Here is a 25,831-nt window from a genome sequence, read left to right as displayed (position 1 = left end):
ACCCACCCACTCACCCACCCACTCACTCACCCACCCACTCACTCACCCACCCACCCACTCACCCACCCACTCACTCACCCACCCACTCACTCACTCACCCACTCACCCACCCACTCACCCACCCACTCACCCACTCACCCACCCACCCACTCACTCACCCACCCACCCACCCACCCACTCACTCACTCACCCACCCACCCACTCACTCACCCACCCACCCACTCACTCACTCACTCACCCACCCACTCACTCACTCACTCACCCACCCACCCACCCACCCACTCACTCACCCACCCACCCACTCACTCACCCACCCACCCACTCACTCACTCACCCACCCACCCACCCACTCACTCACTCACTCACTCACCCACTCACCCACCCACCCACCCACTCACTCACTCACCCACCCACCCACCCACCCACTCACCCACTCACCCACCCACTCACTCACTCACCCACACACTCACTCACCCACCCACCCACTCACTCACCCACTCACCCACCCACCCACTCACCCACCCACTCACCCACCCACTCACCCACTCACCCACCCACCCACTCACCCACCCACTTACCCACTCACCCACTCACCCACCCACTCACCCACCCACCCACTCACCCACCCACTCACTCACCCACTCACTCACCCACTCACTCACTCACCCACCCACTCACCCACCCACTCACCCACCCACTCACCCACCCACTCACCCACTCACCCACCCACCCACTCACCCACCCACTTACCCACCCACCCACTCACCCACCCACTCACCCACCCACTCACCCACCCACTCACTCACCCACTCACTCACTCACCCACCCACTCACCCACCCACTCACTCACCCACCCACTCACCCACCCACCCACTCACCCACCCACTCACCCACCCACCCACTCGACTGACCGCCGGGACCATCGCCTGCTGGTCTTCTTCAGCACAGGCTTTGCCTGTGGGCTGTGGTGTGGACAGCCCCGAGCACTGGGGGCAGGGATGCCTGTGTCCTCTGGTGGCCATCAGTCCTGCCCTGAGGTCAGCATCTATCGCAGGACCTGGAGTAGGCAGCTTTAAGACGGTGGCAGTGCATTTCCAGGCCACTGGGTGGACCCTAAACTGAGTGAGAACTTGAGATGAGGTGCCAGGTGGGGTGTCCGTCAGGAAGCCCTGAACAATGCCCAGGAACAGGCTGGATGACTCGCTCCCTTGCCCACGCCTCTTCCTTCAGCTGGGTCCTGCCCCGACAAGCTGCGACTGTTTCCCTGGGCCCAAGGTCATCGTTGTGGCTTTTCCTTCCTTGAGCTTGTCCCTTCTGTGAGGTGGCTCCCACCCTGCCCGTAGCTTGCTGTCTTCAGCAGCGGTGACAACTTCCCTCTGCACCCAGCTGCACCAGGTGCAGACACTAATTTAGATGAAGGAACCAGTGTCTTTTTGCTGGTCTGTCTCAGGGCTGAGCTACCCTGTCCTCCCTCTCTGGACACATGGTAGCTGCCTCTGCTGGTGCACAGAGCTGTAGTGCAGACCTCTCTGATGCTGAGGATACACCCTCTTTCTGGGTTCCTTCTGCTTTGCTGCCTGGGTCTTCCTCCAGTTCCTCCCTTTCACACCTGCAGGTGGGCAGAGCACCACGGTGTGTCCTGTGGCAGCCCTGGGCACTTCCTGGTGCAGCGTTTTTGTCTGGTGCTCTCCTTCAATGCCCATTGAATGTTCTTCCTTCTGAAGCTCTTCCGCAGTTCACTGTGACTCCTGAGGACAGAGTGGTCATTGAGGGTCAAACGGTTGATTTCCAGTGTGAGGCAACAGGCAACCCGCAGCCAGTCATCGCTTGGACCAAGGGAGGTAAAACACCAGCCTGCGCCTGCGGGGCCCCCAGCTTCAGGACATGAGAAACCAGCTCTTGCAAACCTGGCGTCTCCCAGACAGCCCCACGGGACAGGTGCTGGGAGAGGGCAAGGTGCCCATGGGTCCGCAGCACAGGTGGCCAGAAGGCCACGAGGCTTTGTCCTTGCTAAAGGGACTTGGGGCGCTGCTCCTGGATCTGTACATCTTGCCTTTAATCCGAAGCCTCCCATCTCACAGCACGAGGGTACAGCCAACGCACACAGCCTCATGCTCACTCTGACACCCAGATGCCGGTGCCCTCGGTCCAGGTGGTGTCTGGCTGCCAACAATGTGATTCTTGGGTCCCCCCAGCCACATTTGGAAGAGGCACAGCCCAGCAGGGTGGGGCTGGGGGCGTGCAGGCACCCAGGCTGCTGGGGAAACATCTGCCCCGGACTCCCAGTCTTCTGTCCTCAGCCCAGGGGCGTCCTTCCGGACACCGTCCCAGCCACCCCGGCTTGAACAAAGGGCTGCCATGTCCACTTGTCCCCCCAAGGCATCCAGCTCAGGGCTACTGAAGAACAGACACATCCCTGTCCTCAGGCAGCTACCCTGTGGGATCTGGAGAGGCTTCTCCACAAAGCAATGTGCCAGGCCCCTGCTTGGGGGAGCCCGGGCTTCTGAATGGCTCCAGCCCCCAGCTCCTTTCCTGTCTCTCTTCTCAGACACACCTAGGGTCAATCCCTCCAGCCCCTGAGAGTCACCACGCAGTCCTGACCCCCTATTCTCCCCCATTATGGGCTCTTCTTAGCCCCTTTGCTGGGAGTGGCCAGGTGCAGGACTGTGTTGGATCCCTCCCTGAGCTGATCCCACCTGGGCATTTGAGGGCATCGGCTGGGTGGAGGATGGCTTGCTCACCCACTGCTGGGACCAGCCACCTCCTGGCCCAGGCGAAGCCCAGCTCCTGCAAGGCTGCCATTTCCAGAGAGAAAGTCCTTATGCCCCGCGGCCCGCCTCCTGCCTCACCCAGCCCCTGCCGTGTGACTGACGCTCCCCCTTGCAGGCAGCCAGCTCTCCGTGGACAGGCGGCACCTGGTGCTGTCTTCGGGCACACTGAGGATCTCGGGGGTGGCCCTGCACGACCAGGGCCAGTATGAGTGCCAGGCCGTCAACATCATCGGCTCCCAGAAGGTGGTGGTGCACCTGACCGTGCAGCCCCGAGGTAGGCGCTGCGGGCGGGGTGAGGGGTTGGATCCGGCATTGGGATCTCTGCAGCCCACTCTGCTGCCACCGCCCCTCCTCCTCGTGTTGGATTCCCCACCAGCGTGTTCCCAGGGTGTTTCCGTCGCAGCCCACCCCCCCCCCCAGGCTCTCTCGCTCTGTCTTAGTGGTGCTTGTACTGAGTGTGGTTAAGTGACCTGCTGATGGGAAGCCCATTGCTTCCCTTTGGTTCACCGGGACTCTGGGGAAGGACCCCCAGCTGCCCTTGCCCGTGGGGCTGAGGACTGATTGGCTCTGCCGCCCCCAGGCACACTGTCTCCTCTCCCCTTTGCCCTTGGGCTCCTGTCTTCCCTGGGCCTCCTGCAAGTCTCACTTCCTGGTCCCCTAGATAGAGGAGGCCCAGCTGCCCGCTCCCTCCTGGTAGAGCCAGCATGGAAAGGTCAGGGAGGAGGACGGGGCTCTCAGGCTACACCTGCCATGCACAGAGATGGGCAGAGGGCAGAGGGTCTGTTCAGGGCCCTTGGCTGCCCTGAGAAGGTCAAATCAAGGCCAGGAGCGCATCCTGGGGCCTCCGGGGGCCTCGTCCCTTATCAGCCCTCTGGGTGGGCTCTGGGCTTTATGGATCTGCCCTTCAAGTCCCTGATCTGTCAGGACCTGTCCTGCTCAGTGAGGTGCAGGCAGTGGGGTTCTGAGAGGCGTCCAGCCCACCGCTGGTGGTCCCCCCCTTCTCGAATGGCTCTCCTGCCTGCGAGCAGAGGCTCTCTAAGCCCATGGCCCAGCGGAATGTGCAGCCCAGCAGTCTGTCCTGCCCATGGTGTGGGTCAGGGCACTCTGGGCACCTGGGCATGGGGAGTCCTGGGGGATATTGCAGAGGACCAAGTTGCTGTCCAACTGGTGCTGCTGCTCTTGGGGCCCAGGGTAGAAGCAGCGAGATGGAGGGTGGGGGCAGACCACCTCGTGTCCCTCTGGTTCCCTTGCTCTTCCTGGTTGTCACTGGGAGGCCGGGAGGTCTGTCACCCACAGCCCCTGGGTTGGCGTGACTGAGGTGGGGTTTCTGCTCTTCTGAAAGCTTTCTGCCGTCCATGCTTCCTTGTAGTCACCCCAGTGTTCACCAGCATTCCCAGCGACTTGACGGTGGAGGTGGGCACCAATGTGCAGCTCCCATGCAGCTCCCAGGGCGAGCCACAGCCGGCCATCACCTGGAACAAGGTAGGAGCTGAAGCCACCCCACCTGGCTCCTCTGTGGGCGGAAGGGTGCAGGTGGCTGCCACCCTTCTACAGACTTCCTGCAGCAGAGACGGGCTTGTGTTGCAGGCTTCTCAGGGATCCCTTCCTAGTAGGAACAGGTGCATGTGGCAGGTCCTCCCTCTCCCTCCGACCCCCTCTGTAGGTCTGCAGCCTCAGGGACAACACAGACAGTGCTCATTATTTGATTGATCAATTGATTTTTATTTGGCTGTCACTACTCAGTCCAATACCAACATGCTAGTTGAACTCAGTGTGGACAGGAAGTGCTCCTGGGGACAGGTGGCCATGCCAGGCTCCCCTTAGGGCACAGTTCTCAGGCCAATGATGTCCTGGCCCCTCCAGCTCCTTCAGCCTGTGGCCTTCTCCACGCACGCCTGGACCTGACGTGTGACTTGTCTTTTCTGTCTCCACGTTGTTCTGGGTCCCAAACACCCTTCACTCAGGGACAGTCCCAGGTGCCCATCTATCCGGGCCTCCCCACTGTAGCTTGTAGCCCAGGGGAGTTACCCTAGTGTCCCTGTGTTTGTGGTGGAAGCCTCTTCTGTACCAGCTCTGCCCCTGCAAGAGGTGTGTGAGAGTCCTGGAGAGTTCCCGCTGGGCCCCTCTGTGCACAGCTGGGGCGCTGTCCTGCAGTCCCAGCCGCCCCTCCCCAGCTCTCAGGAAAATCCCCTGGTTTCTTAGCTTTGTTGCTGAGACTGTTTTTATTATTTTGCTCCAGGATGGGGTTCAGGTAACAGAAAGTGGCAAATTTCATATCAGCCCTGAAGGATTTTTGACCATCAATGACGTTGGAACCGCAGATGTGGGTCGCTATGAATGTGTGGCCCGGAACACGATTGGATACGCCTCAGTGGGCATGGTGCTCAGTGTGAACGGTACGGGGTGCCTGGCAGCTTGGGGTGTGCCCAGGAGCTTGGGGTGTGTCCTGCTATGCCAGCCAGAAGCACAGTGCACAGGCCAGCCCTGTCCCCCAGGTGAATGGACGGGAATGGTCCAGAGGACAACCTGTCCTTACTCCACAGCCCTGACAGCTTCTTTTGGAGCACCTCTGGTAGCAGCCCTGTTGTCCCGACCCTCTGCAAGGTGGTCACCCAGACCCCTGCACAAGCTCCGTTGGCAGGGGCATCTCTGTGGAGGGCCCTGCGCTCGTGCAGGGCGTCTCTGGGGTTAGTGCACGTTGCTGGCACGTCCTGTGCTTCCCTCACCATGTGCCTGGACAGTCCTCTCCCTTGACCTGGTCAGTGGCCTGGAATATGGATTCCACCTCATCTGCAGGCGCTGCCCTGCTCACACCCACGGTCTGTGTCCTGGTCCCTGACAGCCCTTCCTCCAGGGGTCTCGTGAGTCCCATGGTCACAGGCTCAGCTCCACAGGCAGCTTTGCAGGGCTGTCACCCAGACCTGCCTCCCTCAGCCCCTGACCCTGCCCTGCTGCTGGGCCCCTAGGCTGCAAGGGCTTGCCTCTGGGTATGCGCCCGCCGCCCGCCAGCCTGCTCAAAACGCTCAGGACCACTGGACAAGAGGCTCTCGCCCGCCCCTGAGATCTTGGGCACTGACGGTCCACCTCCTGGCCTCGGTAGGCCCCAGCTTTGCCTTCTACGTCCACGTCGTGGCCCCTCTTCCTGAGAACAGATGGGGACAGTGTGTCCCCTCCACACACAGCTTGGAACACAGTTAAAATGACTTAATTTTTAGCTTGAAGATATCAGCTGCAGACGGGTGGGTGTGGCCTCCACTCTGGGCATGTGGGAAGCCACTGGGACGTGCCCATGGGTAGAGCTGTGAGCGTCCTCCTCTCAGGGGCCACTGTGCCGTGGGCAAGGCTTGTCCACCGGCGCAGGAGTATGGTCCCGAGTCCCATGACAGCCTCACCTCAGGGTGCTGGTAGCCATGGAGATGCACGGCCAGGTCCTGGGATGCTGCCCAGAGCCGTCTCAGCCAGCAGTGCACTCAGGAGTCGGGGTGACCACAGGGCCAGCCAGAGCCCTTTGGTGCCATTTTCAGTAAAGGAGGCCAGTTTGGGAAGAGGAGGGTCAGGGGTCATTTGAACGGTGAGCCATGGCCTGCAGCAGGCCCTTTGGGTGGACGGCTCTGGAGCCCCAGGGAGAGATGAAGGCTGATGGCAGAACAGGAGAAGTTAGGTCCTGGGACTGTGAGGCCACCCGGGACTGGCCCTGCACCTCGGGGTGACCAGCAGCCAGTGAAAAGGCAGGAGGACAATGGGTGAGATGCCCGAGTGACCAGGGAAAGTGGCACCCGAGACCAGCTGCTCGAGGAGCCGGCTCCCGCAGAGATGAGAGCAGGGGCTGCGCCCGAGGAGGAGGAGGGGTGCGCCTCGGCGGCTGGCGGAGGACCCGGGTCTCTGCGGTGGGTCTTCCCAGCCAAGGAGCAAGGCCCTGGGGCCTGCCCGCCCCAGTGGGACGCACTACAGCCTCCCGGCCTGAGGCAGCCTGGCGGGAACCAGGTCCGGTCCTGGCCAGCTCCGCTCGCAGCAGCTGAGTAGAGGGCCGAGTGCGTGTGTGGTTGTGCTGTGTGTGGTGCGTGGTGTGGTGTGTACGGTGTGCTGTGTGGAGTATGGTGTGTGTGTGCTGTGTGGCTGTGGATTGTGTGTATAAGGTGTGCTCTGTGTGGTGTGTTGTGTTTGTGTGTGTACACTGTGCTGTGTGTGGTGTGATATTTCTGTATGGTGTGCTGTGTGTGGCATTTGTACACAGCTGTGTGTACACTGGTGTCTGTGGTGTGTTGTATGTGTGCACTGTGGTGTGTGCTGTGTGGTATGTGTACACTGCTGCATGTGCCATGTGTTGTAGTGTGTGCTGTGTTGTGTGTGTGTGCTGCATGTGCCATGTGGAGCGGTGTGTGGTGGTGTGTGTACACTGTGCTGCATGTGCCATGTGGTGTGGTATGTGTGTGTTATGTGGTGTGTGTACACTGTTGTTGTGTGTGCCATGTGGTGTGGTGTGTGGTGGTGTGGTGTGTAGTAGTGTGGTATGGTGTTGTGTGGTCTGATGTGGTGGCGTGGTATTGTGGTGGTGTGTGGTGGTGTGTGGTGGTGTAGTGTATGTGTGGTATGTGGTGTGTGGTGGTGTGTTGTGTGTTGTGTAGTATATGTGTGGTATGTGGTGGTGTGTGGAGTGGTGTGTGGTGGTGTAGTATGTGTGTGGTATGTGGTATGTGGTGGTGTGTGGAGTGGTGTGTGGTAGTGTAGTATGGTGTGGTGTGTTGTGTGGTGGTGTGTGGTGGCGTGGTGTGGTGTGGTATGGTGTTGTGTGTGGTGTTGTGGTATGGTGTGTGGTGGTGTGTGGTGGCGTGGTATGGTGTGGTGTGGTATGGTGTGGTGTGTGGTGTGTGGTGTGTGGTGTGGTTGTGCGCCGTGCGCCGTGCTGGGTGCGGAGCAGGGAAGCACCCGTGGAGGTGGGCCGATGGCAGGGCTGTGGCTGAGGCGTGGGTGGTGGAGGCCAGCCTTCAAGGAGGCCTCCAGGTGCCTCCTGAGGCTCTTGGGGTCACGCCCCTCGAGCCCCAGGATGTGGAGTCCTCAGCTGCCGCTGTCCTGGGGGGCAGCCTCTGGTGGAGCCAGCCGTCCCGGGCTTGAGCTCTGGGTGGGAGAAAGCGGTGACGTCCCAGTGACTAGGCGTCTGGGTGGGGTCTGGTGAGTCACGTGGTGGCTTCCTGGCAACCTGTGACCTTGTGCTTCCCAGTTCCCGACATCAGCCGAAACGGGGACCCATTTGTTGCCACCTCCATTGTGGAAGCGATTGCAACCGTGGACAGGGCCATCAACTCCACGCGGACACACTTGTTTGACAGGTACGGGGCGGGGCTGGCCTCGGGTCCCCTTGCTGGGTGCGGGTGGAGAGCCCACGGCCCCGCACAGAGCTCTGCCCTGTCCAGTCCCCAGAGAAACTTGGAATGTAACGTCACTAACAGCACGGGCTCCGACTGGGTGTTAGGAGACACAGGGACGTGGCCTTTCCTAATAGAAGGTGGATGCTGAAGCGCAGCCAGGCGGCTTCCGTGAGGCTGTCAGTGTCACTGGACGAGGTGGCCTAGCCGAGCCCTTCCGAGGCAGCCCGCGCCTGCTCTGCTGGCAGACCCGGCTGTTCTCTCCACCTTGCCTGGAATGCTCTGTGCCCTGCTCTGATGCCTTATTAACGGTTTGTTTTTAGTGTCTCTTGGCTCTTGTCTGTCTGTCCTTGTTCTCTTGCCTTCCTCCTCGGATGAGTCAGGTACGGTGCCTCCTGCTGTCCAGAGTAGCACTAGAGATACATAATAGCTCCAGCACCTTTGGACTCTGGCGGGTTTTGACTCCAGACCGTGTTTCATGGCACCTCTCTCCCAACTCCTGTCAGCCGGCCTCGTTCTCCAAATGACCTGCTGGCCCTGTTCCGGTACCCGAGGGACCCCTACACGGTGGGACAAGCCCGAGCGGGAGAGATATTCGAGCGGACCCTGCAGCTCATCCAGGAGCACGTGCAGCATGGCCTGATGGTCGACCTGAACGGAACGAGTCAGTACCACGTCCCCTCCCCTTCGGCACCTTCCACCCCAGGCTGGCGACTGGCACACAGTGTCGGAGCTGGGGCTCTGCTTTGGGCCTAAGGGGCCTGTCGTGTGCACAACCTGCTGACCAGGCTGTAAAGGCCTGTCCATGCTGTCTGAACCAGGTCCTCCCTGTGAGCATGATGACCCTTGGGTGGAGGCTCGAGTGCAGTATGTGGTAATAGCGGGTGCATGTGTGGGTGCTGTGTCCATGCGTGGGTGCTGTGCAGTGTGGTGTGTTTGCAGATTCCCAGCATCTGAAAAGCCAGCCCAGGCGGCAGCTGGGGTGGGTGCCGAGTGTGAACTGCCCTCTGCCCTGCCCACCATTGCCCTGGTGCAGGACCAGAGTGTGAGTGCTGTCCTGTTGGTGGCGCCGACAGTCCCCCAGACCTCCGTCCTGCCCACAGAAGGAGGGACGGGGGAGCAGCCGTCCCACGCCGCATCAGAGCGGCTTCCTGGGGTCTCTGTGCTCCAGGCCGTTTTCCATAGGCCTTTTAAACGATCATGGCAAAAGGTGACTTAGGGCTTAACATGGCTGCCCGTGAACGTGTGAGAGGAAAGAGGCGCGGGGTGAGGTCTGCAGGCACGTCTCTCTGGAGCTGAGTGACGACGGGTGGTCCTCATCCTGTCCTTTCCCAGAGCTGAAGCTCTAGGCACTGCCTGGTGACATGTGGACGGCAGCCCCTGCCTCCCTGTCCCTGGGGGCATCCAGCCTCCCTTCTGGAGGCCTTGGAAGAGGGAACGGCCTGGTGTTCCACGTGGGACTGCAGGCTGCACGTCTCCTTCCACCAGGGTTCTGGGCACCTCTGCTTGTTGGGCACAGCTTGGGGGTGGGTGCGGCAGAGGCTGTGTGTTCGTGGGCACCCCAGCCCTCCCCAAGGCTCAGGTGTGGCTCCTCTGTTCATGCATGATGTTCTCGGGGAGCACAAGGAGAGAGTTGCCAGACGTCACTGCTTGCTGCTGGCTGCCTTTCTTACCCCTAGCCTGGAACGCCCCTGTGGCCCTGCAGGATCAGCCCCTGGGGATGCCAGCTGCAGATCTGCCCTGTTCAGATTTGCTCAGCTCCCTGCCAGTTTCGTATGTCTCCGTGCTAGTTAGGGAAAGGGCTGGGAAGCACAAATCCACAGCACCCCCACAGCCCCACCACACTGGCCTTTTCTCTGAGTGGCAGCTGGAGCTGTCCTCACCGTCCACCCCCCACCCTGGGGGGCACCATGGGGCACATGTTCACCTCCAGGCCTGGGGATGTGGCAACATGAAAGAAAGGAAACCTCAGCCCCGAAGGCACTCCTGATAGCCAGGTGCTCAGCCAGGACACCAGCCCCGGGGAGCCGCCCGGGCAGCAGCGGCAGGCAGCCCTGCTGGGGGCAGGCCCACTCCAGAGTGAAGATGGTACTTGATTGGGAACCCAAAAGAGGAGAGGCCTCCTGGGATGAGGGGACAGCAGGTGCCCAGGCTGCGAGGCAGGACGTGGGCCAGTCAGTGTGGCCGGAGCAGAGGGACGATGCAGGCAGAAGGGGTGGGGAGGCTGTTGCCTGCCAGGAAGGGGCGCAGAGCCACCAGGTTTTCTAGCAGAGAAATGGGATTGTCCTCCATGCTGTGGTGCCTGGCGTGGGGCGGGGGCGCAGGGAGCCCAGCCCTGAGAAGCCAAGCGGGGATCTCTACTGCTGTCTGCTGGGGCTGCCAGGACGTCTGCCCGTGGCCAGTGCCAGCCAAGCCCCGAGGCCCACGCGGCAGCATAGACGTGTGGAAGGAAGACTCCTTCTTGGCTCTCTGGTTTTTTGGTGCTTCTGAGGTTCAAGACTGAGGGTTTTCTAGGCTCCCCGGCTGTAGCTGTGAAAGCAGCCAGACTTGGTTCTTCTCTGCGGGAGGTGTGCACTGCAGAGGGACAGGAAGGTAGGCAGCCAGGCCGCATCCCCTCTGCTCTCCCTGGGCTCCGGGGCCCTGAGAGCTCCTCTCCTCCCTGGCCTAGGAAGCCTCCCCTCAGGTTCCTTCACGCCGCCTGCTGTGTGTTCTGGTGCCATTTCCTGCAGACACTAGCAGTCTCGTTTCCTCTAAGGCCGTGTGGACGCTGCCTGCAGAGCTGGAAACGTGGAGTCTTGGCTCAGAACTCAGCAAGTGTGTGGATCCTGTCTCCATGTGTCTGGATATGTGCATGTGTGCACAGTGTGAGCAAGAGTGCATGCCTGTATCAGTGTCTGTTGCATGTGTGTGAGAAGAGTGTATATCCTGTGCCCTCTCCGAGTATGTGCACATGCCCGTGTGTAAGCACAAGTACATGCCTTCCCAGACCCAGTGGCCACACTTTCATCTCTGCAGCTCAGGAGGCTGATGCAGGAAGATCAAGGCCAGCCTCAGCAACTTAGCAAGACCCTGACTCAAAAAACAAAAAGGGCTGGGGCTGGGATGTGGCTCAGTGGCAGAGTGCTTGCCTGGCATATGTGAGGCACTGGGTTTGGTCCTCAGCCCCACATAAAATAAATCAATAGAATAAAGGTCCATTGACAACTAAAAACACATTAAAAGTAAAAAGGGCTGGGGATGTGGCTCAATGGTTAAGTGCCACTGGGTTTAGTCCAAGGTTCAAAATAAAAAGAATGCATGTCTGTGTCAGCGTGTCAGAATATGTGTGTGCGAGCATGTGAGCAAGAGTGTGTATTCTGTGCAGTGTCTGGGTGTGTGCCCGTGGGAACAAGAGCATGTCTGTGTCAGTATTTGGTTATGTGCATGTGTGCGTGTGTGAGCAGGCCTGTGAGCACGTGTATCCGAGTGTGCCTGTGTGTATATAGATGTGCACACCAATGTGCTCACACAATGGTGCGAGTGTGGAGGGATGTTTGTGCATGTGTGCACATGTAAAGTTCACATGTGTGGTTCAGTGTGCTCACACGTGGGGTGCCGGCATGATCTGTGAGAACATATGCGCGCCTTGTGCCAGCCAGCCTTCCGGCAGATCCCAGGCACGCTCGGGGGAGAGGAGCGTTGAGGAGGGCCTTGTGGACGTTTGGGCAGTTTGGGGACATGAGCTCTGAGTGAGCAGAAGTCTGAGGGGAAGACTGGGCCTCGCTCAGGAGGAGCCGTCACCTGCGTCACCTGCCTGGTGGGCAAGTCTGCACTCCTGCAGCTGGGAGGTGGGCTGAAGGTCTCTGAGCGGCCCGGTGACCCTGGAGCCAGCGCCTAGACCAGATGGAGGGCCATCTATGCTAGGGCTCGCCAAGAGGCGGCTCTCGGAATCGAGGCAGGCATCGTGAGGATCTGCCTCTGGACCACGCTCAGCAGGGGTGAGGAGGGCGTGTCCTAGGGGTGTTGGAGGCCCCGGCATCGTGAGTGGAGGTGGAGTGGATGGACGTCGGTTGTGCGTGATGGGCCTGGGGAACGGCCCTGCGGTGAGCAGGAGGCAGGGGTGTTCAGTGGCCACGGGGCGTATTTCTTGCCTGTTCTCCCCAAGTAGCTGCAAGCTGGGCCACACGGGAGAAGAGAGAAAATGGGAAGGTGCAGGTGGCCTCGCTCTGTCACTGTCACCACAGTGGAGCTGGCATGGAGGCCCGAGGCCCGTGAGGGCTTCGTGCCCAGGAACAGCAGGGGCATTGGCGGAGTTCTACCCAAAGCCAGTGGGGTCTGCGAGAGGCCCACGCACCCTCAGGAGGTAAGCACCGCCTGTGTTGCAGGTTATCACTACAATGACCTGGTGTCCCCGCAGTACCTGAGCCTCATCGCCAACTTGTCAGGCTGCACCGCCCACCGGCGTGTGAACAACTGCTCCGACATGTGCTTCCACCAGAAGTACCGGACCCACGACGGCACCTGCAACAACCTGCAGCACCCCATGTGGGGCGCCTCGCTCACCGCCTTCGAGCGCCTGCTGACGGCCGTGTACGAGAACGGCTTCAACACGCCCCGCGGCGTCAACCCCCAGCGGCTCTACAACGGGCACGCGCTCCCCATGCCCCGCCTGGTGTCCACCACGCTGATCGGCACGGAGGCAGTCACGGCAGACGAGCAGTTCACGCACATGCTGATGCAGTGGGGCCAGTTCCTGGACCACGACCTGGACTCCACGGTGGTGGCCCTGAGCCAGGCCCGCTTCTCCGACGGGCAGCACTGCAGCTCCGTGTGCAGCAACGACCCCCCCTGCTTCTCCGTCATGATCCCACCCCATGACCCCCGCGTGCGCAGCGGTGCCCGCTGCATGTTCTTTGTGCGCTCCAGCCCCGTGTGCGGCAGCGGCATGACGTCCCTGCTCATGAACTCCGTGTACCCACGGGAGCAGATCAACCAGCTCACCTCCTACATCGACGCGTCCAATGTGTACGGCAGCTCAGACCACGAGGCCCGCAGCATCCGGGACCTGGCCAGCCACCGTGGCCTGCTGCGGCAGGGCATCGTGCAGCGCTCTGGGAAGCCCCTGCTGCCCTTCGCCACCGGACCCCCCACCGAGTGCATGAGGGATGAGAATGAGAGCCCGATCCCCTGCTTCCTGGCTGGGGACCACCGCGCCAACGAGCAGCTGGGCCTGACCAGCATGCACACGCTGTGGTTCCGCGAGCACAACCGCATCGCCACAGAGTTGCTGAAGCTGAATCCGCACTGGGACGGGGACACCATCTACCACGAGACCCGCAAGATCGTGGGGGCAGAGATCCAGCACATCACCTACCAGCACTGGCTGCCCAAGGTCCTGGGGGAGGTGGGCATGAAGATGCTGGGCGAGTACCGGGGCTACGACCCCAACGTCAACGCTGGTATCTTCAACGCTTTCGCCACCGCAGCCTTCAGGTTCGGCCACACGCTCATCAATCCTGTGCTCCAGAGGCTGGACGAGAACTTCCAGCCCATCGCGCAGGGCCACATCCCCCTCCACAAGGCCTTCTTCTCACCCTTCCGGATCGTGAACGAGGGGGGCATCGATCCACTGCTCAGGGGCCTCTTCGGGGTGGCAGGGAAGATGCGTGTGCCCTCCCAGCTGCTGAACACGGAGCTCACAGAGCGGCTCTTCTCCATGGCGCACACAGTGGCCCTCGACCTGGCTGCCATCAACATCCAGCGTGGCCGGGACCACGGCATCCCGCCCTACCACGACTACAGGGTCTACTGCAACCTGTCCGCCGCCCACACCTTTGAGGACCTGAAGAACGAGATCAAGAACCCTGAGATCCGCGAGAAGCTGCGAAGGTGAGTTCTGGGCAGCCGCTGCCCTGGCTCCTGTGTGGGCGCCAGTGTGACTGGCCACGGGTTGTGCTGCTGCTGTGTGTGTGGCACCGCACGGGGGTGAGAGGAGAGCGCCATTGGCCAGTGTAGGGCGCGAGGACGGAGCCCAGCCAGGTCTTCACTGCCCAGCCTGCTCGGGAGGTGAGCTTGGCTGAGCCAGGACAAGCTCCCGATAGTTGACCCAGTTGTGCTTCTAGCCAGGGTGGGGCTGGACTGAAGGGCCAATCACCCTAGAATGTTCCAGAACTGAGGCTGTGCTGAGCAACTCAGGCAGGTGGATCTGGCTTTCCTGCAGCCCTCCACTGGCCAGGAGTCCCCACCAAGTGCCATCTCTGAGCAGCAGCGGTCGTGGGGACAGGGCCACAGGTAGGCCTTCACCTGGGCACAGGAAGCTGTCAGGCTTGGCACACCTCTGAGCACTCGGGGCAGCCAGTGGACGTCCCTGGGCCTGGAGGGGATGGAAAGAAGACAGAGCAGGAGGGAGCAAGTCCTCTGGGGAAGTCTGCAGGCGGCTGGCCCTGCAGTCCAACGGGTGCCCTGTCCAGCACAGCCCAGGCAGTCTCCAGGTTCCTCTGAGAAGCAGCTTCCCACTGAGGTGCTGGACATCCAGGGTGCCTGGACATGGCACAGAGAGCGAAGCTGGGTCCTGCAGGCCCTGGGATCTGGGGCTGGAGCAGAGCCGTGCTTGTGCCCAGAGGAGCCCACTGGCACGCCTGCTGCTGATCAGAGGCAGAGGCCCTGGCCACGTGTGCCTCCTGTGTGCTCTGAGGGGAGTGGCAGTGGGACTCCAGTGAGCCGGAGCCATGGCACCTGTTGCCCAGCACAGCCTTTGACAACCGGGGAACTCTGGGGCGTGAACGACCTGTAGAAATCATCAGTGTTTGTTTGTGAGCCAGTGTTTCCGAGGAATTGGAAGAATTTGGTAAAGAAGTTTGTAATCTGACACTTAAGCTTCCTCCTAGTCCTTTGGCATCTTTGTTAGAAAGCATTTCATTATGGCAGATGTACTTCCGATGTGTGGTAGAATGCAGTTCCACTCTGTTAAAGCTGTGGCTGAGGCTAATTACTGGTCCTTGTCCATACATCCATGGACAGAGGCCCGCAGGCATAGCGGATGGTGGGTTTTCCCTGCAGAGCAGCGGGGTGTGTGGTTTAATTTGCTTTCTTGGGTTTTTCAAATCTTTGATAGATAAGTTGGGGCATGTACATTTTACACCCACAAAATAGAAAGTAGGAAAAAGTCTTCGAAGTATAATGGATATATGTTTCAAAGAAATAAAGGTGAATTTGTTTGTGAAGTATAGTTATGAATAATGTAAAGTAGTGAAAGAAAAAATGAGGATGTTTGCATTTGCTGTGTTTTCTGCCGCGTGCAGCCCTGTTGGGTAAGGGACCTGCCTCTTTGTTGCAGACTGTACGGCTCCACCCTCAACATCGACCTGTTCCCGGCCCTCATGGTGGAGGACCTGGTTCCTGGCAGCCGCCTGGGGCCCACTCTGATGTGCCTGCTCAGCACACAGTTCCGGCGCCTGCGGGATGGGGACAGGTGAGCCCAGATGCCCAGCAGAGCCTGTCATGACAACCAGAGACGCAGAGACCATCCTTGCTGAGAAGGAAGAGCTACACCCTGGTGGACCTATGAGGACCTCCCTGCCTGCCAGGGGCATGACCCCACCTCCTCAGGCTAGCCACCCTGGCCAGGTGCCCTGAGTCCCCAGCCTAAGGGGCAGGATTCAGCTCCTGGAAGCCTGTGGGTCCGCCCATGCAGTTCTGCCCCTGTGGACCTCAGAGCAACTGAGCCTCTGGCTGGCCCTCTCTGCGTCTTGGGCTGGCGTCGTTAGTGTACTTGGATGCCTGCGAGGCGGCCCACTCTCCCTATTCCTTAGTAACTCTGCAGGCGGCTTGCAGATATCATTGTTTTGTAAGTGGCCTGTCCCCCGTGTTGCTGCCCAGGCAGCTGGCAGGCGGCCTCCTGTGTTCGGGGTTCTGCATCCGCTTTGTTTGGGGAGAAGCGTTGAGCAGCTGCTGCTCTTGGCCACCTCCCTGCTGTTGGAGGGACAGCCCAGCCCACTCCTGGGTCCCGGGGCGTCCCTTCCTGCTTCTGACCTCGCCGTCTCTGCCCATGCAGGTTGTGGTATGAAAACCCCGGGGTGTTCTCCCCCGCCCAGCTGACGCAGCTCAAGCAGACGTCCCTGGCCAGAATCCTCTGCGACAACTCCGACAACATCACCCGTGTGCCAGGGGATGTGTTCAGGGTGGCTGAGTTCCCACATGGCTATGGCAGCTGCGAGGACATCCCCCGCGTGGACCTGCGTGTGTGGCAGGACTGCTGCGAAGGTGCGTTGGGGGCCCACGCTGCCCGCCCCACTCCTGCGTTTCCAGTGTCGGCCAAGGGCAGCCCGACAGTGTGGGGGGGGTATGGGCACGGGTGGGGTAGCTGTGGCCTCTGCACCAAGCCCACTGGCCACATGTCCTGAGATGCTCCCCGGGAACTCTCGCCTCACACACCCCGAGGGCTGTGCACACGCAGCAGGTCTGGGCAGCCGCTCCTCCTGGCCTCGGTGCCACCAGGAGACATGGCCACATGAGATTGGGCGGCTGCTGCCATGCGGCACAATCTCCCGGCAGACCTGAGGAACAGGCACAGGGTGAAATAACAGCTGAGGTCCTCTGTGCAGACGCAGACTGCAGCACGCCAGTGATGGTCCCTGCCTGGCGCTGGGAAGTGTGCACAGGGCGTACCCCACTCCACCCCCCGCACTGCCTCGCCCCACCCCTCACGGTGGCCATGTGATCCGTGGGCCCCGTGTCCACAGTGACTGCAGCCTGGGAGGGGCGGGCGAGCGCTCCTCAGGCTGGTCTCCCTCCAGAGCCTGGTGAGTGTCTGAACACAGTGCCCCGGCGCGAAGCCCAGCCTCGGGGCAGGTGGAGAAGGGCACGTGGAGGCAGCTTGGCACTCATGCTGGCCAGGCTGCCCTGGTGGAGCCTGCACGGGAGGTGGGCTCAGGAGGAGCTCAGAGTCCAGAAACCGGTGACCCCTCCTCCTGCCGCCTGGAGCGCAGGTGCAGCAGGTGTCAGGTCCACTGGGTGTTCAGATGGTCCTCGGCGGGTCTCGGTCTCTGGGAGGGAAGTGTGTGATCTGATTTCCTGTCTCCACACAGACATCAATGCACGCTTGCCTGCGTGTGTGGTGGGACGCTTCACGTGCGTGGACACTGCTTGCTGGGGCCTAGTTTTCCGGGTCACAGCATTTGCCTCCTCACGTCTGCTGGGGACCTTTACCTCTTTCTGTTGTGTTCTCATTGTGCATCGGGTGTGAACGCTTCTGCTCGAGCACAGCAGAGAAATCCATTCTGTTGGCAGAAACTGGTTCCATTGAAAGCCATGGGAAAGCCAGCTATTCCCACTCTCAATGCAGGGACGCTGCCGTCTGATAACTTCAGCGGCCCTCTGGCTGCCTGGAGCGGAGCCAGGCGTCTGCTCTCCAATGAAGACCCACCCGGCTGGGCTGGTCCCGGGTCCTGTGGGCACTCTGCTCTCTGCAGGGCAGCCACAGCCACAGGAGCTACTTGCCAACACTTGGTTCCGGTACTTTCCCCTGAAACAGTGGGCTTGGCCCTGGGCCACCACAGCTTGAAAATGCTTTGTAAGATTATCTGTTTTTATTTTAACCCAAAAGCTCTATCTAAAATATAGCAGGAAAAGAAAAAGAAAGAATTGAAGTTCCACAGGCCAAAATATCAGCTTCTATTTATGTTGGTTCAACTTTCAAAGAAGGCGCCTGTCCAGCACACTTCCTAAGCTGTGGCCACGTCTTGTCAGCCCCTGAGGCTGCCCCCTGTGCCCCTGGGAATCCTAAGAAACAGCTCCTGGGAGGTGGGTGACTGATGCTCTTGACCAGGGTAGCACTTATGACGTATTTGTGGGATTGATGAGTCTTAGGGAAAAACAGATGTACACATGAACACAGATGCACGTACACTCACACACAGAGGCCCATGCGTTCACACATGCACACATACACACATGCAAGTGCACGCCCACACCCTCATTTGCGCTAAGCATTCTGAAATCATTTGGAATTGTTGCAGTGAGCATTGGGACACGATTAGGAACTGCACACTGCACCTAGCTTCGCCAGTTGTTAACATCTTGCCCTACAGTGCCCTCTGTCACTGTATGTGTGTGTGTGTGTATGTGTGTGCGCACATGCGCGTGCGCAATGTGGATGTTTTTCTGTATTAGCCCAGGATATTGTAGGCATTGCACTGCCTTGCTTCTAAGTAGCGTAAGTGTGTATTGTCAGAAATGGGACGTTTTCATGAGTGGTTTATGGAGTCCACTCAGATTTTGCCATCTGTTCAGTAATGTCCAGTGACGTCCTCTGTGCCTCTTTACATCTGGGCTCCAGATTCTGTTCAGGGCCATGACTTACCTCTCACCTGCACGTCCTGTGGCATCGTCTAAACGGGAATCGAGTCTCGGCCTGTCTTCACTCCTCTGTCGCGTAGCAATCACCTCCGGGCAGCTCACCTGGTATTTCCTCAGGGTTGGGCCCTTCGCTGGGCTTGGTGCACGGCATCAGGAGACACGTGAAGTCAGTCTGCTGGCTGGGGACGTGGGTCTCTCTAAGGGGTTGTGTTGGTGTTTGACCAAACCAAGGGGTCTGTGAGCACGCTGCCCGAGGGGGGAGATGAACAACTCCTCCTTCACAGCCCTCAGGGCCCTGGCCAGAAGACTGTGCCCAGTAGGGACTGGCACTCCTGGGCATGGCTGGTTTCAGGGTGGATTCTGGTTCTGGGCTCAGGCTCTCTGCCTACACTGTCCTGGGCCCTGCGTGGTCCAGCTCACTGACAGGAGCACATCGGCTTCCCTGTGTCCACTCACATTGCCCCCCCAGCCTCACTGGGGCCAGCCAGCGGGCAGCTCCTGCCTCCTGAGCCAGGGCAGAGCCCAGGGCCTGAGCAGCATGGCCCAGACCCGCCCTGCAGACCAGGCAGCCAAGGGCTCTCCTGGCAGGGATGGGGGCCCGTCCCCAGACAGCCTGCTCCCTGGGGACCTCATGGGCTACAGACCGCCCTTGTGCACCCACTCTGCGGTGCCTGGGTTGGGAGTGACCCTGCCTTCTTTAGCCCCACTGGGGACTCTGCGGGGACCCACCCCATCCCCAGTCTGCCAGGGAGGGGACCGCCAGTCAGGCCCTTCCTGCCTCGTGTCAGAGTGCCGGGCCTGGCCTGGCCTCCACACGTGGAGGACTGGGGTCCCAGGAGGGCCCAGGGCTGTGAGGGGCCACCCACCATCGGGGGTGGTCCGATGCATTTGTCTGAGCCATTTCAGACACTTCACTCCGTGTGCTCTGGGGTGATTGGCAGGCGGGTGCCGTGGGCGGGTGGGCATTCTGGGCCTGGGTCAGAAGCTCAGTGCTTGGGTGCTGGGACACAGTGCCGAGCTAAGGGGTTCTCCCCAGCGGTGTCGTGGGACAGAAATGGGCTGGGATCCTTGAAGAACTCTCTCCAGATGACAATCTAGCCAGCCCGCGAATGCCACCTAGGAGGGAACTGGAGAGCCCGCCACAGGGCCTCGGTCTTGTCCTCGTGGCCTTGGACTTGTACCTTCCTGCCGCAGTGGTCCCCTGAGGCTGTCAAGTCAGGAAAGGGCCGTAGTGGCCTGGACCTTCTTTCTGGTCCTCAGTGAGGCAGAGGCACAAGCCCCCAGAAACCCTGACCGCCGTGTTGGAGGACGTGGGAAGCCCCAGGTCCATGCCCAGAGCATCTCACTCCACCTGGGGCCCAGGAGAAAAGCCTCAGAAGGTGTCTGGGACTCCCTTGGGCGGAGCAGGGGTGGACCCACCTCCGTAGGATGGGTGGCGGAGGTCGTCAGGTGCACCAGGCCACGGGCCATAGGAGTGGGCCCCTACGCCAGCAGCCTCTGGAGTCAGCCCCTGGCCTCTGTGTGTGAGCTGTCGGGGACTGGTCAGACAGCAGGGTGGCCTGGTGGCATCGCGGGTGCTGGAATGGGGCCCACTCCCACCTTTTGGATGCCTAGGGACCTCAGAGGTCAGATCCACAACCCCTTCCTGGCCCCAGGCACCACAATTGGGGGTTCACATTTGATGAGATGCACAGTAGTTCCTCTCTGTCTGCAGCGTGCCCTTTTCTGGTTTCTCTTTAGACTGTAGGACCAGGGGACAGTTCAACGCGTTTTCCTACCACTTCCGAGGCAGGCGGTCTCTGGACTTCAGCTACAGGGAGGACAAGCCCCGCCGGGGAATGCGACCCCGGAAGATGCGAAGGTGATGGTCTTGGTACACTGGAGGCAGGCCCCCAGCGGCCGGGTGCCTTGTGACAGCCGCGGTCTCCCTGCCAGCCTGCGCCTTTTCCAGTCAGGCTCTCACAGGGGGGTGTCCGGGAGCCGGAACAGGCCTGTAGCCTCACCCCGGGGGCCACGCTGGCCTCGGCCCTTGTGCTCAGGGAACTCGGAGCCAGGGTCTGAGCCTGGGGTGAGTCTGTGCTTCTCCCGTAGTGTGCTGAAACCCAGCGAACCACAGGGCAACACCTCCGCAGCCGCCCGGGAGCGCCCGGGGGCACCAGCCACCAGCGACTTCCGAGAGTTTGTCCTGGAAATGCAGAAGACCATCACAGAGCTCAGGAAGCAGGTGAGGCGGCTGAGCCCTCCACAGCAGCCTTCTCCGCAGCCCGCCTGCCTCCTCTGATCAGGAGGCCTCCTTCTCCAGGGACTGAGGGCAAGGACCCTGCTGGGCACCATTCCAGTCCACAGCTTGCTGCTGTGGGCCCCGCTCGTCTCCCCGGGTTTCCCAGAGGGTCAGGGACAGTAGGCAGTGGGTAGTGAGTGTCATGGGCTGTGTGGCCACCAGCCAGGTGACTTTGCTGAGAACGCAGCTGGTGCAAAGTCTCAGGAAGCCCCAAGAGGGGCCGCCGGGGAGAAGGCAAACCTGAACTCCTATCCAGCTGCTTGGAGAGGGATGGCTGCAGCTGCTTGGTTACGTGGGGATTTTCGGGCAGCTGTGGCTCAGGCCTGGCCTTGCCGTTGTGCTGTCTCCGTTGAGACCCACACAGGCCCAGCTCTGAGTTAGCTCAATCAGCCGCACGTGCCTAGGGTCCTGGCAGGGTAGATGGGCCTGTGGTCACTCAGCTCTGGGGCAGCCTGGCCCGTGCCTAGGTAAGGCCAAGACCGCTGTTGTGGTTGGCGGGCTGCAACAAGAAGCTGCCCCTGTGGACACTCACAGGCAACAGGTTGGTGGTCTCCTCTGTGCACAGCTGGTGTGGCCTACTGTCAGGGCAGCTGCCGCTGCGGCTGGGCAGGGTTCACAGACCTTTGTTCCCAGAACAGGAAGGCGTGTGGAGAGTGTGCTCTCTCTATGCCGGACCTCAGCACCACTGAGATCAGGCTCAGCTGCAAGGGACAGGACACCCCGAGTGGGAAGCATTCAGTGAGCCACAGCACAGCATCCCTGTCACGGCGTGCATGGCGGCAGACAGTGCAGGACCTTGGCTTCTCCCTGCTCGTAGGGGCCTCTGCACAAAGGCCAGGGTGTGGGAAGGTGGTCCTCAGAGGGTCTTCTGGGCCCCTGCAGCCTCCCTCACGTCCTGCATCACTGACCCACACCTTTACTGTGGTCACCATGTGTCCAGTGCACACCAGCACCCCACCCGTGGGAAGCAAGGTGGCCTCATCCCCAGGCTGGCCCACGCCGCTCCTTGGAACGCTGCGTGCAGTGCGCTTTGCCCTGGATTGGGGGCAGTCATGGGAGGAAAGCACCCTCGCTCCCAAGTCCCCTCCTTTTTGTTCTGTTGAGCTCCTCTGGCTTCAGAGAGGCTGCCAGGCCATCGGGAGCCTGTCTGGTCAGTGCCACTGGGGTTCCCAGCAGTGCTTCAGAATTCTGTGTGTGAACAGTGTAAGGTGTCACCTCATGGGGGGAGGCTTGCTCAGAGGTGACGGGGACGCTCTGTGCCCTGCTGCAGATCAACAGGCTGGAGTCCCGGCTCAGCACCACAGAGTGTGTGGATGCCAGTGGAGAGCCCCGTGTCAACAGCGCCACGTGGAGACCCGACCCCTGCACCGTCTGTGGGTGCAAAGTGAGTACAGAGAGCCCCTGCCATGCCACACGTCAGGGGCCAGTCCAGCTCCTCCCATGTCCCTGCCTTTCCACGGGAGCACCAGGGGCCACCTCTTGGTGCCAGCTGTAGCTGTACCTACCAGGCAGTGCTGGTGCCCAGACCTGGGCAGGGCAAGCAGTGGGCACTGTGTGCTCCAGCTCCACCTTCTGCCAGCTGTGGCACTAACATGTCCACCCTGGAAACCTGAAAACACAGCCGCTGGGGCTCCTTCCCCCAGAGAGTCCGAGGTGATCACCTGCCCTGCTGGCTCTGTCTAGTTCTGGCCGGGGGCACTAGCAGCACAGGAAATGGGCTCCAGCTGGCTTTGGGAGAAGGTGGGCACTGGGGCGTGGGTACCAGCAGGCAGCAGAAGCCCATCTGCAGCCAGACTGGGCCTATCTCCTTTGGGCAGCAAACAGGGAGAGCAGGCCTAGGTGGCCTCCTGGTGTTCTCTGGCCCATTGTCCTGGAGGAATCGGGTAGGAGGAGTGTGAGTCACCCATGATCCGAGGGGCGGTCCCCTGACCTTGAGTCTGTGGCTGGGAAGCCTGCCAAGAGGGCCCCTTTTCTAGTCACAGGAGAGGGAAGGCCTCTGCAGGCCAAGGGGTGGGGACGTGGATACGGAGTGACCGGCCCCATGTGCAGGTCAGTTCTTGAAATGACGCTGTGCCCATCTCCCCCTCCCCCAGGACGGGCAGGTCACCTGCTTCGTGGAATCCTGCCCTCCTGCCACCTGCCCTGAGCCCATGGAAACGGAAGGAGCCTGTTGTCCAGTTTGTGTAGAGAAAGGCCCGGAGGAGAAGCCCTAGCTCCCGCAGGCTCTCGGGTTGGTCTGTGGAGCTCTTGCAGGAACAAAGTCCACCAGGAGTGCAGACCGGAGGGAGCCCCTGCACTCCGGTGTGTCGGGACTGGGCTGGGCTCAGACAGCAGCCAGGCGCCCCAGACCTGCGCTCTGTGGAGGAAGCGCAGGCAGGAAGGGGAGCGACTCTGTGTTAGACTTCTCAGGTTTTATTTAATTCTTTCAAGTGAAAATCTGGTGCTACTATTAAATCGCACAGTTAACTCTTTAGGCTCCTAAATTGATTCTGCCTAATAACACCACTTCTTTTCCGTCAGGCAGGAGGCCTCTAGACGCCTGCTGCGCCTGGCTCTGGGGCCAGGCACTGGCAGACAGGAGTTGCCGGCAGTAGGGTGCCTCACAGAGAGGCGGCAGGACGCTCTTGAAGCCTGGGCTGCATCAGACCACCCTAAAAAAGAAAGTCACGTTTGGCACGAAGCAAAACGGGATCTTTAGGAGAGCGTTCTGGGCTCCCTGCCTGCTGTCTGCCCCCACCTTCTTGGTCCCTTCTCAGCTCCTCCGTATTTAACCATGAAGCGAAGCAGCCGTGTGTCAGGGACTGCTCCTCCCACGGAGGGACGTCACCAGGCCACCATACAGACGGGCTGTTTCTCCTGGAGCCGGAGTGGAAACCTTCCCTCTTCCTCCTGTAGCCTCCTGGAAGGCCCATGCATTGGCCAGTGGCTTGCGGCCTTGGTGTGCTTGCCAGCTCCTCTGCTGACCACGAGCAGGCCTGCTCTCCAGGTCCTTCTGCAGGGCAGTGACAACCGGAGTCCCAGCGGGGGACTCTCACTCCACATCATGTGACCTTTAAAAAATGAATCCCTGAACCTTGTGTATTTTTTAACTGCATGATGTTCTATATTAAAAAAAAAAGCCTGCCCATTTCTTAGGTGTAGATATGGCAGAAACATCATTATACAAAAGTATTTTTTTGTTTTATTTTTATTTTTTAATTTTTGTTTTTAGAATTTAGTGAAAAGCAACTGTCATACCTCATGGTCTCTTTTTAATTGACCAAAACCTTCCATCTTAGTCTAAAGACGGAGTGATCTGGGTTTTGAGGAACATTCTGAACTTGCTGATTTCCTTCTACACATTTCTGAGTCTCTTGCTGCCTGAGGTTGGCTGGGAGGGGACCCGGAGGACCCAGGTCTAGAGCCAGGTGGCAGGGGTCAGCCTGGGAACGTGCAGTGAGACATCGTGGGGACAGGGAAGACGGGGCTTCTTGCAGCCTCTGGCACAGGAGGGGCCCTTCCCAGCCTGGGGAGGTGGGTGTGATGGATGGCTAGCCTGGTGTCCTCCCAGGGGGTCGCTGAGGCCTGCTGCACAGACCGTGGGGTGTCGGCAGTGGACTATATCTGTGTACAAATGTGGGTATTGGACTGCTTATCCTCACGTTGCTAAAGAATAAATTAAGGCTGGTTTGTATTTCCCAGGCCACAGCATTTCTTCTGAAATATTAAATCAAATTTAGCAATCGAATCTTAAAACAGTTCTGTGAACGAGGAAGCTCACGAGTTTGCCTAAAATCCTATGGCTAGTGGCTCAGGTGGCCGAGTGGCTGTGACCTGCCCTGGGGGCTCTGCTACTGCACACAGAGGAGCTGCGGTGCAGCGCGTGGCTTGGGCAAGGGTCTAGGGCTGTCAATCTCTGTAACTCCAGCTGAAGTGCCTGTGGAGTCCCCAGCTGCGCTCGGTCTTGGTGACCTGAGGAGTGTCCTGGCAGCAGGTGGGGGCCGTGCTGTGGCCTGAAGCCTAGTGTATATATTTGTTTCCTGTTCTGTCACCAACAGCCAGTGCCTTTTCATGTTCACTGTATTCAGTACATTACCAAAGAAACGTTTGCACTATGTCATGACGCCTTCCGTTCAAATAAAAGGCCCACCGTGTCCAGAGGAGCCCGGCTCTTTCTTTCTGCCTCGAGGTGATACTTGGGCACAACTTGTTGTGCAGCTGACAGTGAAGCTGGATGAAGAAAGAGGTGGGTCCTCAACAACTGCCCAGGGGTGCCCCGGTCGCGGGGGTTCTGGACCGCAACATGAGCAGGAAAAGGAAAGTGGGCCTTAGGTAAAGTGGGCCTCACTCAGAGGCAGCAAGCCTTCTTTTCGTGACATGGCAAAGCTGATGTTGAGGGTTCTGTGTGTGGCATGAGCAGGTCTCCATTTCTCCCGGTCTTGGACTTTGTAAGGCTGCAGAACTGCCACGTCAGGAGAGCACAGTTCCCCGGGGTGTCACCCAACCTCAGCCGCGCCAGCCCCAGGCCCGAGGTGGCGCCCTGGGTTTTCTTCAGCGTCCCGGCATCTGAATAGGTTCCTGCTGGGTTCGTCAGGAGTTTCTGTTTATGCCCAAGACATCCACATGAAGGATTCCCATTCGTTTACACTCATGCCACAGATGTTCAGGAGCCCCGGACCCAGAGGCAGTGCTAGTGGGCGGCCTGTCTGGGTGTGGAAGGTGGTGGGGACTCCAGCAGCGACTGGCCTCACGTTCGTTCGTGGGTCTCCATGTGAGCTGGAGTGTCTGGTTTCCTTTGGAGACCGCTGGGATCCAGAGGAAGGAAGCCGTTGCAGAGCCCCGCACGCAGCTCCTCCCCATCCTTCCTGTGATGCCCTCAGGGTTCCCCGACTTAACAAAGTCGTCTTCACGGGAGTGTTTTCCCATGTGGCTCCTCGTGCCAGCCCAGGAGTCTGGGACACTGCCAGGAAGCCCTGGGACGCGCCTCATTCCTGCTGGCCTGGTGTTCTGAGAGGGAAGGCGCGATCTCCCTCTGCCCGTTGCCATGACTGTTCAGCTACTAATCAAGCTGGTCCGGCTTTTCTCCTGAGGAAGTTTGGGCT

The 25,831-nt window shown here is 60.1% G+C and overlaps 1 protein-coding gene across 4 annotated transcripts in view; it reads left to right on the top strand.

The window, feature by feature from the left end:
* The window catches only part of Pxdn (peroxidasin), an 80,715-nt gene extending 55,696 nt beyond the window's left edge, over nucleotides 1-25,019 (top strand). For 3 of the 4 annotated variants that reach the window (XM_077105206.1, XM_077105205.1, XM_077105207.1), the window contains 13 exons: nucleotides 1,725-1,841; nucleotides 2,887-3,045; nucleotides 4,141-4,253; nucleotides 5,011-5,167; nucleotides 7,990-8,098; nucleotides 8,641-8,798; nucleotides 12,499-14,002; nucleotides 15,450-15,584; nucleotides 16,167-16,375; nucleotides 20,210-20,330; nucleotides 20,561-20,693; nucleotides 22,021-22,134; nucleotides 22,844-23,220. In XM_077105206.1, the coding sequence (XP_076961321.1) occupies nucleotides 1,725-1,841; nucleotides 2,887-3,045; nucleotides 4,141-4,253; nucleotides 5,011-5,167; nucleotides 7,990-8,098; nucleotides 8,641-8,798; nucleotides 12,499-14,002; nucleotides 15,450-15,584; nucleotides 16,167-16,375; nucleotides 20,210-20,330; nucleotides 20,561-20,693; nucleotides 22,021-22,134; nucleotides 22,844-22,963 (3,149 nt within the window). In that variant the 3' untranslated portion in view covers nucleotides 22,964-23,220. Of the gene's footprint in view, nucleotides 1-1,724; nucleotides 1,842-2,886; nucleotides 3,046-4,140; nucleotides 4,254-5,010; nucleotides 5,168-7,989; nucleotides 8,099-8,640; nucleotides 8,799-12,498; nucleotides 14,003-15,449; nucleotides 15,585-16,166; nucleotides 16,376-20,209; nucleotides 20,331-20,560; nucleotides 20,694-22,020; nucleotides 22,135-22,843; nucleotides 23,221-23,270 lie in introns of those variants that run through there. The other variant, XM_077105208.1, reaches the window with a different exon arrangement.
* Nucleotides 25,020-25,831: the final 812 nt, after the last annotated feature.

This window comes from Callospermophilus lateralis, chromosome 14, assembly GCF_048772815.1.
Source record: "Callospermophilus lateralis isolate mCalLat2 chromosome 14, mCalLat2.hap1, whole genome shotgun sequence".
Lineage (NCBI taxonomy): Eukaryota > Metazoa > Chordata > Mammalia > Rodentia > Sciuridae > Callospermophilus > Callospermophilus lateralis.
The sequence above is the reverse complement of the archived record's forward strand: the minus strand, read 5'-3'. Positions and strand labels throughout refer to the sequence as shown.